Raw genomic sequence first — 11,146 nt, forward strand, 5'->3', positions numbered from 1 at the left:
TGCACCAGGGCCGGCTCTGGCTTTTTTGCCGCCCCAGGCAAAAAAGCCTCCCGCCGCCCCCCCTCCAGCCCCCTGGCGGGGAGCGCGGCAGGGGAGGGCGCCAAGCCCGGCCGGGGCCCCGCTCTCCCCGGCCGGCCGGAGCACCGGGGGAGGGCGGCGAGCCCGGCCGTGGCCCCGCTCTCCCCGGCCGGCCGGAGCGCTGGGGGAGGGCGGCGAGCCCGGCCGGGGCCCCGCTCTCCCCGACCGGCTGGAGCGCCGGGAGGAGGGCGGCGAGCCCGGCCGCGGCCCCACTCTCCCCGGGTGAGCGCCGCCCCCCTCCAGGTGCCGCCCCAAGCACATGCTTGGAGGGCTGGTGCCTGGAGCCGGCCCTGCTTTGCACTCATTTGCAGTGCACTTTGCACCTTAAGATGCCACCGGACTCCTTGTTAATTTTGTAATAGTTTTCTTAGGAATAATGTGACTTTAGCTCCATTTCTCATCTAAATATTGAGTTGTACATAAGGTTAAGAATAAAGGATTGTTTTAAATTCTTAGACTTGGTTTAGTTCATAATCCTGCCAATTCATACAGATCCCCATTCTGCAACTGCTTCCAAGAGATGTTGTTAATGGGGTTTCTCACGTGGAGCAGGTACAGAATTAGGCCTGTAAACAGAATGGCCAAGAGCATAACAAAGGTTTTCTCATGAGATAGTACAGCAGAGCCAAAGTGTGCTGAATATGTGCAGTGGGACACTGTCAGTATCTGTGTTTTAAAGGATAGCACTTTGCTTGCATAATGCATGAAGGTTTTTTCATGATATGACCTGATAAGGAGTTAGTTTGTGCAGTCAAAAGAGTCAGGAGATCTAGATTCTGTTCCTAGTCCTGACATGGAATATCTGCCTAGGCTTGGAAAACTCTCTTATGTCAAACTTTAGGAACTAAAACAGGCATCTAAATGTAAATGTTCTGATTTTCAGAGTCAATGGTAGTTGTAGCACCTCTGAAAAACAGGTCACTTTCACTTAGAAGCCTAATAGACTTGGGCACCTAATTTGGGGTACTAAAGTTTGATAATGTTGGCTGTACCCATGCTGTGCCTCAACTTTGCCATGTGTAAAATGGGGCTAATACTTCAGATAAGAACCTTAGAGGCATGTGGTAATTTCTGAAGGTTTATTAGATTATTTGAGATCCTCCAATGAAAGATAAGTGAGTGTATTAATAGTAACAAGTTTCTTCTTGATTGGCAGGTATGAAGACAAGGACAGAAAAGGACATGGGTAAAGTTGTATGAAAACTCTTGTTCTCGTATAGTGTGCCTCCTTCACCTCCAAAGCAGGCAAAATTCCCATACTCAAATTCTGAATTTCACTTGCATAGCTTGAGGAAAAAAATGGATGATGGGGATAACCACTAAACTGCTTGTTTACTAATTTAACTGAAACATAATTCTCCACCTCTGCCATCTTGATCTTACATACTAGATAGGAGAAAAAGATTTTGAAAAATAAACACTGGTAACTAGTCATTACATTTTTAAAAGGTTTACAGCTGGAATTTTTCTTTAAAAGTCGTGTCTGGTACATTGGCAATAAAATTTGGTGGCTCTCAACTTAAAAATAATTCAATTAAAGGGACAATGTCAATATCTCTTGCTTGTCAAGACTATGTCCCTGAAATGCTCTGTAACTATATTTATTTGCTAGTTTTGCTTCTCCTAGAGTAAGAAGGTTCCAGCATTGCTTCCTTAAGAAAATGCAGAGCACTTTTATGAAGATGTGTAATGATGTGTCCAGGATCTGCACACCACACAACTTGGCATGATTTGACACAAATGGGAATCTCTGTCTCAGGGTACATCTACACTTACCGGAGGGTCCAGCGGCAGGCAATCAGTTTTCTGGGATCGACTTATCGCGTCTAGTGAAGACACGATAAAATCGATCCCTGATCGCTCTGCCGTCGACTCCGGAAATCCACCGCGGCAAGAGGCGGCAGCGGAGTCGACGGCGGCGCGGCAGCGGTCGACTTTCCCCCGTCCTCACAGCCAGGTAAATCGACCTAAAATACGCAACTTCAGCTACGGTATTCACGTAGCTGAAGTTGCGTATCTTAGGTCGGACCCCCGCTGTAGTGTAGACCTAGCCTCAGAAAGGACTGACGCCGGAAAGCAGGAGTGTTGCATATCAGGACAGAAGTGCATTGGCAGAGCTGTGCTGTGGGAAAACCTTGCACAGTGTCTTTCCATGCGATGCTTGACACAGCCTAGTGCTGTTGGTTTTTCACGCTCATGAACACTAACTTCATTCACAATTTAAAATGTAGGTTTTTTTTTTTTCCTGGGCTGAGTGAATTTTGTGCTGGTGAAGGTGTCAGACTAGCAGCCCTGCACAGTGTGAAAACTTCTTTTTACCGGCCGAATAATTACAGCACTGGCAGTGGTAGTTTACCCCCAAACTGTCCCACCAATATACCTCAATCCTGATCTGCAGGGACCTCCTCTGTGCGCAGGTCCACGGACAGTCTGCATATCCCTCAGTCCTTGGTTTCTCTGTTATAACTACAAACTAGGGCAATAGTTGGCAATGGGGACATAAATTCACTGAGAGCTAGAACTGAGATTAGAACTCTCATTTGACATAAGTCACTGTTCAGTCCTCTCATGGTAACACTTTCAGTCACTAATAACCTGGGCAAAATTTCAACCAGTGTTTTAGAGATGAACGGTTCCCCTGGGCAATGCAGTCCTCTAAAACTCCATGTTAAAATAAGCCATCTGTCTTGGATGGCTAGACACAACAAATCCTGTATCTGGGCAAGGGCTTAGACTAGATGACCCTTGTGGTCCCTTCTAACCTCATGGTTCTATTATTCTACACCTCATGCAAGAGGAATAACAAGACCTATGCCACCCCATTGGCTTCAGTGTGGCATGATTGTGGTTTCCGTGTTCAGAGTTTATCATCAGTTCTAAAGTTCACATCTGGGTCCTAATCCAGATATGCTCAAAGACCATGTGAAGAGTGAAAGGGCGTCTGGTTCTGACTCATCCCTGATGTAAATAGCTTCCATGATCACACTTGTCATTTTGGCCTTTGACTCCCCCTTTCTCTTTTTCAGAGTTGGTATCTCTATCCACCCTCCTGAACCAAGGAAAGGTAGGAGAAGCTGCTTTAGCTGGAGACTCATGACCTCCACATCTATAGTTAAGGTTGCCAATGTGTTTCCATTGTAACCTTCTGTTTTCAATTCCTTAGAACTTTTTGAAATTCTGAAATACACACTTTTCTCATTACAAAATACTTATGTCACCTTTTTTGGAACAACTGTTTGGCTTGGAAGGACATCAGGCTGTGCTCCAGGCATTCCTGGCCAGTCTAGCTGTGTACTCAAAAATGTACCCAAGGTTTGCACATTGAGGGTACAATTTATCTCTATGCATAAGACCAGCATAAGGAACATTCAGCTATTGAATCCCACATAATTCTTCAAAATGGAGCCTAAATAGAACTTAAGTGGTTTTTAGGCCTCATGCCAACTGTACAGGGGTGAATTTCAGCCTGAGGGAGGCAAGACTCCATAGGAATGCACAGGTCAAGTGCATTCCCACAAGGGAGCAGAGTTAAGGTTTTTACACCACACCAATCACCCTGGAATCTAAGCAGTGTTCTGTGCAACTTTAACTCTGCCCCCTTCTGCATTATCAGCCGGCCCTTAATTGCATGATCACATACTATTTTTTTCTGCAGGACACTGCATCATTTGTTGCATAGGTCGAATGGTCCACAGGGAATAAAGCAGCTGTTCAATATTTATTTTTATCATTACTGTTCAGTGAGTGGACTCTTGCCTCAATCACTACATGCTACCCATCCACTGAGAGGCTGTGTCCCCTGTAGAGGTGACTCTCCACTGTGTCTGGTGGGGAGTGTGAACTCCAAATTGTTCTTGTCTGGACACCATAGTATCACTGACATCAGTTTCAGAAGGACAAGTCAGTCATGTCTGGTTCATTGGAATGGACTTTCAGATGACATACTACAGACTTGATAGCATGTTCTCCCTTTTCTAGGAGAGCTTGTAGAAGGTGAGGCTGATAAAGAAGGTGTGTCCAGAAGTCACATTTCATTAGCTGATGTTGGAACAGAAGAATTCCTCCAGAAACTCACCTCCCATATCACAGAAATGGTGTCTGCAAAAATAAGTCAGGGTAAGCGCTTGGCAAGTGTGAATACACAGCAGAGCAGTCAATCTTCAGGTTTGGGTTGAGTTTTAAATCTCATCTATGAAACAATTATTTTGCACATAATAATAACAATAATAATATAACACTAATAAGAGATTCATCAGATAGAGATCAATCCCCTGACTTTTCTTTATGCTGTTCCTGGAACTTTCCAGGAAAGTTAGCATCTAGAGTTGAAAAGGGACTTTTCCATACAGGCATGAACTTTCAGTTTTGTTTTAGTGAAAATACAAATTGAATAAATTTTCACATATTTTTCAAATGTTTTACCATGTTTGTGAATTACTAGACTAAAGAGGATTAAGCCAGTGGATTAAGCACGTGTCTGAGGGGCAAGAACTCCTGAGCACTAATCTCTGCCCTGCCATTACTTGCCATGTAGCCTTGAGCACATCATTTATCCTCTCTTAATCATAGTTTCTTCACCTGTAAAATGGGGTTAATGATATTTGCATATCTACTTCACCAGAGTGTTGTGAGCGTTAATTAGGTAGCGCTGTGAACAATATGAACCCCATATAAGTACTAACTACTGATTATTATTACCAAAGCTATGTAGGCCAAAATTTCATTGACATTGACACTGCTCCAGACCACCCTGGCAGTATAAATAGGCCTCAAAATGGCAGTAAGTTATATTTACGTGCACTTTCAGGCCCCATATATATGACTAGGGAGATATAAAGTGGCCTTCATGTAAATGAGAATTAGGTCCATATGAAAGTTTGAATCTTTCATAGTTACGTTGCTCTTCCAACAGTGTTTGAATTTACAGTAATGGTATGGGCCCACATGCTGCTATGTTATCTCTCTACAGTCCGACTGAAGTAAATCATGTAATCTCAGGGACTTCAAATGCCCAATATGCATATGCCATCACAACTATTAACAGGAGCTCATGTACTGGATGATGCAAGAGGTCTGTCCTGGGGGTATTTGATTTTGTGAAGATTTAAAAAAATCCTATGGATTTGAACCCTATTTGATTTTCACACGAGAACAGTCTCTCATCTGTGTACCTGTTTCCCCACTGTTCTTCATTTCAGCCACGCTTCGAGTGCCTGGAGCAGACAGTGATGACGAATCGAAGACGCCATCCCCATCTCCGCGCCATGGCAGATCTCGACCTTCATCAATAGTTCAGGAGTCTTCCTCTGAATCTGAGGATGGGGATTCTAGAGGGGAGGTACAGTGCACACATGAATAAACATCACACAAGTGCTTACTAGGAGAAAGGATTAATCATTCTGAATAAACGAATCTAGGGTATTTTAAGGGTTTCCATCTTAAAATGGTGTCAGTGGTTTAAGGTGTATGGTCTAATAAATGGAATACAGGACTAAGAGTATTAATCCACGCTTTCGCACCCAGGGCATGGTCTCAAACAGGTTGCGTAGGTCAACATTTTTAATGGCTTCTGTTAATTTTGGGGTCTCAAGTTTTGGTTGCTCAACTTGAGACACTCCGCGCTTGACTTTCTAAGGTGCTGAGCACTCACAGCTCCAAGTGATGTCAATGGGAACTACAGGAATTCAGCACTTCTGAAAATCAGGGCCTGGGTATCTCAAGTTGGGCCACTCAAGTTAGTGCACATTTTTTTTAAAAATTCGGCCTTAACGTTTTTGAATTTCAGTTTTCCATCTGTAAAATGGAGGTAATGCTTCTCTTCTATCCTCCAGGGATGGTGGGGATGAAGTATTTAACACGGGTAAAATGCCTGCTTGCTATTGCTATTATCATAACCTCGCTTTCATGCATACGAATAACTCTCATTTCATGCTTGTAGATTTTTGACATCTACATGGTCACGGCTGACTATGTGCCCGTTGGCGCTGACAGGGAAGTCATCACTCTGAAAGAAGGGCAGTATGTGGAAGTCCTTGACTCTGCTCATCCTCTAAAGTGGCTAGTCAGGACCAAACCCACTAAATCCAGCCCCTCTCGGCAGGGATGGGTGTCTCCGGCTTATCTGGACAAGAAATTAAAGGTGATCCATCTTCCTTGTTTTATTTTTTTATGGAAACTGTTTCCTTTGCATGGTAGAGCAGTTCCCTGCTTGCTCCGGCTGTCTGAGTTTCCATGAGGGCAATTCTACTCTGAAAAGGGAGTGCAAAGGGGACATTTTTACATACTCATCAGCTCTGCTCCCTATACCTAGCTAGAGTTCTGTCCTCTGACTTCAATGACAACTGTGTGTGTTTGCTGGGTTTTGCTGCGATTAGCCCTGGAAACAACACAGCTATGAGGGAGTGAGCTGGAATCTAGTCTGGTGTATCATTAATAGAATTATTTACCAAAATCCAGTCATGTATATTTGTGTTACCCGCCCCACCTCAAAGTTGTACAGGTGTCACCAAGGGCATAACTGGAAGGAGAGCGGGTCAAAAAAAGTCAGCAAAACTTTCCTCCATCAAAAATGCTGCTTCATCAAAACCAAAACGTTTTGCAGAAACATAACGATTTTGACTACATTTTCACTGAGAAGGATTCTCAGGTCCAGGGTGGAATTTCTGGTCAAAACATGAGAGTGCCAATAGCCCAGAGAGAGACCCAAATCAAGCAGAGCAGGGACCTGTGCACTGCTCTCCCAGATCCCAGGGGAGTGCCCTAACCACTGGGGGTATTGGCTATGCTGGGTTTGCTCTGATGTAACTCATGGGCTTATTTGAGCTGCAGAAGCCCAGCTGATGGTGAGTAAGACAGAAAGAACCCAGCTTGACAGTCAGATCTCAGGTTGCGTTTGCAGAGCTGGCAGTTGGAAAGGCCATATTTTTATTTGTAAATTGAGCGCGTTTGACCGGGAGTCATGGATATAATACACTCGGAGTCCTATCATGCCTTGTTACACGGTAGTTTGTCGTGGTATAATGGTACTATTAAATTCTCAGCCCTCCTGCATTTGAGCAACAGCGTTCCATTGCCCCCAAAGGAAACATGGGTCTCCCCAGTTTGGGATGTTTTATACAGAGAAACAACACTGCTCAGTATTCCTTCTTCCAAACCAAACCCTTCTTCTTGGAGACAGGCTGCCCTTGCCCATTGCCCCTTCCTGTTTTATCATCTCTGTAAGACAAGTTATCATTCCTAATCATGGTAGATTCCCCTGCGCTTCCCCGTGTTCCCAGCTACGCACTTGTGTAGCCACGGCCCTCTCTTTTGCTTGTATTGGCATATATTTATTAATTTAATGTTGTTTTAAAAATGTGCGTATTTAACTAGCCTCATGAGGTGTGCTGTTTGCTTTTTACACCGAATTAAGGCAATAAGAGTCAAGAGTTCTTCAGTCTGAAATAACACATGTGCCTGATTCAATGAAAAGGTTGCATATTTGGGGCTAGAACCCCAAAATCCATCGATCCAGTTTCTTATATTGGCACCTATCACCATAATCTCCGCTTCCATTATCCCTTTGGCCTTCAAGCACTTTCAGGTTAACACAGTGGTGTGTGACAGAGTGTAGGTTCCCACGGAACAAATCCAGTTGAGTTGTCAGTGGGAACCAAACCTGGGACCTTCAGCACCAAAAAGCACAACCCCCCACCACATGAGCTTCAGAGCTAACTCCATCAGCTGTATGTACCAGTCTGCTATTCTTCATGGGCCCAGCTACCAGAAGGCGGGCAAGATGATCCCGGACACTCAGTCATGGACATGTGGATTCATTGTTCTGTAAAAGATCTTCCCTACCCTTTCTCCTCCCTCCCAGAGCCAGAAGAGGCTCCCAGTGCAAGCCCTGCCCCAAGTAGCACCGTTTGAAACCCTGAGGGTGTTACCGTCTGGCAGTGATCTACAGTTTTGCTACTGGCAGATTATGAACCTTTACAAAAATGGCTTTTTCTGGCTGTGGCCTTGGTTAGGGACAGAAACAAGCTGCATGTGACAGCGCCATGCCTGAAGTTACCCTGCAGACACGCTCCAGTTACATGATACAGACATTCCTGCTCTGTTCCTTAGAGAACTGATGTTTCCTGTTTGTCTGTTAGTTGTCACCGGAGTGGGGTGCATCGGAAGCTCCCGAGTTCCCTGGAGACTCTGTTTCAGAAGACGAATATAAAAAGAAGCTGAGGTGAGCGCTTTTTGATTTGCACTGCTGCCATTAGGGATAGTGCCAGGTGAACAAACAGGGACGCTTGGGGCTGAGGCTTCTCCCAAAGGATCCACACATTCCATTTGCGCCTCCAGGACTGTCTGATGAAAGCCCAATTTCTTTGCTGCTAAACCCCCCATACCCCCGCTCCCCTCTCCCCTCTCCCAGAGTCCAGCTAAGCTCTTGAAGCTTCCAACCTACAGTAGGTTTTAAACGTTTGAATTCTAAGTCGCTACTGATTTAGGTTTGAGGAAATACCATGTGATCTAAACCAGCTTGGGAGCAAGATTTGTTTTCTTGTCCAACCTGCTTGTTCCTTGCATACTGCCATGTGGCTGAGTAGTTAACTACTAAGGCTCTGGAGTCCCTTCCAGTATAACTAGTTCTGCCCTGTGGGTGCTCTATCTCATAGAACTGGAAGGGACCTTGAAAGGTCATTGAGTCCAGTCCCCTGCCTTCACTAGCAGGACCAAGTACCATCCCTGACAGATTTTTGCCCCAGATCCCTAAATGGCCCCCTCAGGGATTGAACTCACAACCCTGGGTTTAGCAGCCCAATGCTCAATATAATACATAAAGGGAGAGCTGAAGGGTAGCATATAAGGGCCATATGCAGTCTTCCAGCACTGCCAGTGTGGTCCAACACCATGCAGCTCTGCAGTAGAAATATTTACCACACCGCAGCATGGGAACTGTGCCGCAGCTACTCTCCTTGAATCCTCTTGTCACTCAGAGTTAACAGGGAGAAAAGTAGCCGCAGCCTCATTCTGGTTATTAGTTACATCCCTAATGCTGTGCACTGAACTATGTAGTCTCCTCTCTGAGGACCTGATCCTATGAGGTGCTGAACACCCTGAGTTCTGCTTAACTTCAGGGCCAGTCGAGGTGCGCAGCGCACTGCAGCTGGGGCCCGGAAGGAACAGAGCCTGCCCCTCTTGGAAATCAGCCCGTCAAGAACAATATTTGTAATTGTTCTGCCCTTTGTCTGTTTGTCTTTTCTTTAGCCTCATCATTCAGGAACTGCTGAACTCTGAGGAGGAGTTTGTCAAAGATCTGCAGTTCCTCCAGACCCATCACCTCCAGTACATAGAGAGCTGTCCGGATGTTCCAGAAACTGTTGCCAGTCAGAAATCTACTATCTTCAGAAATGTCAGTGCTATTGCGAGCTTCCATTCCAAGTAAGTGTACCTGGACGCATTACAGATAAATTAATGTCTTGCAGTGTTAGTGACAAAATTGCTGTGGTTATGAGGCATACCATGGAAAGTGGGAAATGCTAAGATGGAAGGGAGTGGATGAGAATTTTAGGAGACAAGAGCAAGAACACAGGAATGGGAATCGGAAAGTAGTAGTGTTATTACAATCCCAGAATTTTAAAATTCTCTTGTTCTGCTGAGCATTTTTTGCCCTGCTAGGCGAATTTCATTGAATAACTATAAAATTCCTATAAAATACACAGCCCCTTCTCTCAGGGGAGGTGGTTCTTTAAGACTCCAACACTGTATTTAAGGACTGAGATAACCAGTGTAGATCCAATACCTACTTTGAATGACCCAGTTGTATTCACAAGGGGTCAAATTGTGGCACATTGTTGTTTTACAGTCAAAAGGGGGCAAAAAATAATGCTTGTAATGCACTTACGTTCTGGCCATCCTGCAAAAGCTATGCACACTGTCAGCACAGATTTCTTCTTCCAGCAGCCTGAGCAATCTGATCAGAAGGGGGCATAAAATGTGCAGGCCACAACCCTGGCCTCTAAGCACTGTCCCAGAATGCCTCCATATGGCTGAAGATGCTGAGGGCCTGTTGAGTGTGAACTCCATGACTTCACAGGCAGCTGGGAGTTTACACAACTGTTGTGCTCCAAAACATTCAGGGGAGGAAACGACTGCTCCAGAGTCCGTATTGAGACCAACTGCTAAATGTTCAACTCCTTGCACAATGTTCCTTTCAAATGTAGCCAACCTAGCCATCAAACCCAGATACAGCCCCCCTCCATTGAGGAGAGATTTACCTCAAATGCAGTGCTCACAAAACAACTTCCCTTCATCCTGGCCAAATTCTTCTCTTGGTACAGGGAAAGGAGGGGAAATCTTACCGCACCCACTCAGGGAATTCAGGGACACTCAAATTGAGGCACAGGTTCCAACTCCCTGCTCCAGTCTGAGCCCCTGAGAACTTCTCTTCCTTTGTCTCCCGCATTTCTTAAATTCAAGCCAGCCAGTAGGGTCTTCTGCCTAAATTTCAGGTCTGATGAGGTACTTGCCCAGTGGCATTTAAAGTTTTACCTCTGGGTACGATTGCAGCTCTGACAACACAGATCACTTCATTAAGCTGGTTTAAACGGGATCATGTGTATTTAGGTGTAGAGCTCTGGTGAGGTTCTTGCCTCGTCTGTGTTCTATTTTCTCTGTGCCAGCTTCTTCTCAAATGTCCCTCTTTCTCCACCTCCACAGTTCCTTCTTCCCAGAGCTGCAGAAATGTGACACTGATGACGACGTGGCTATGTGCTTCATTAAGAACGAGGAGGACTTTGATAAGTACATCCAGTACCTGGTGGGGCGGATACAGGCTGAGTCTGTCATTCTCAGCAAAGCCATTCAGGAGTTCTACAAGGTACCATATTAACCAAAGTACATGCCACACATTGGGAATTAAGCCTTGTACAACCCCACTGCTTTATGAAATGCAAAGCCCAATGGTGGATCATACCACTGAATATCTAGGGATTCCATTTGGAGTTGTGCATAAGCTTTCATGGGCTACAGCCCACTTCATCGGATGCATAGAATGGAACATATAGTAAGGAGATATATATATATATATATA

The 11,146-nt window shown here is 45.1% G+C and overlaps 1 protein-coding gene across 1 annotated transcript in view; it reads left to right on the forward strand.

The window, feature by feature from the left end:
- Nucleotides 1-11,146, forward strand: part of OBSCN (obscurin, cytoskeletal calmodulin and titin-interacting RhoGEF) — a 304,900-nt gene that overhangs the window by 214,432 nt on the left and 79,322 nt on the right. Inside the window, 8 exon segments of the mRNA XM_029911618.1 lie at nt 1,235-1,264; nt 3,105-3,142; nt 4,057-4,194; nt 5,277-5,416; nt 6,017-6,217; nt 8,214-8,296; nt 9,322-9,495; nt 10,774-10,933. Of these exon segments, the coding sequence (XP_029767478.1) occupies nt 1,235-1,264; nt 3,105-3,142; nt 4,057-4,194; nt 5,277-5,416; nt 6,017-6,217; nt 8,214-8,296; nt 9,322-9,495; nt 10,774-10,933 (964 nt within the window).

This window comes from Terrapene carolina, unplaced genomic scaffold (genome assembly GCF_002925995.2).
Source record: "Terrapene carolina triunguis isolate 2854851 unplaced genomic scaffold, T_m_triunguis-2.0 Scaffold111, whole genome shotgun sequence".
Taxonomy (NCBI): Eukaryota; Metazoa; Chordata; order Testudines; family Emydidae; genus Terrapene; species Terrapene triunguis.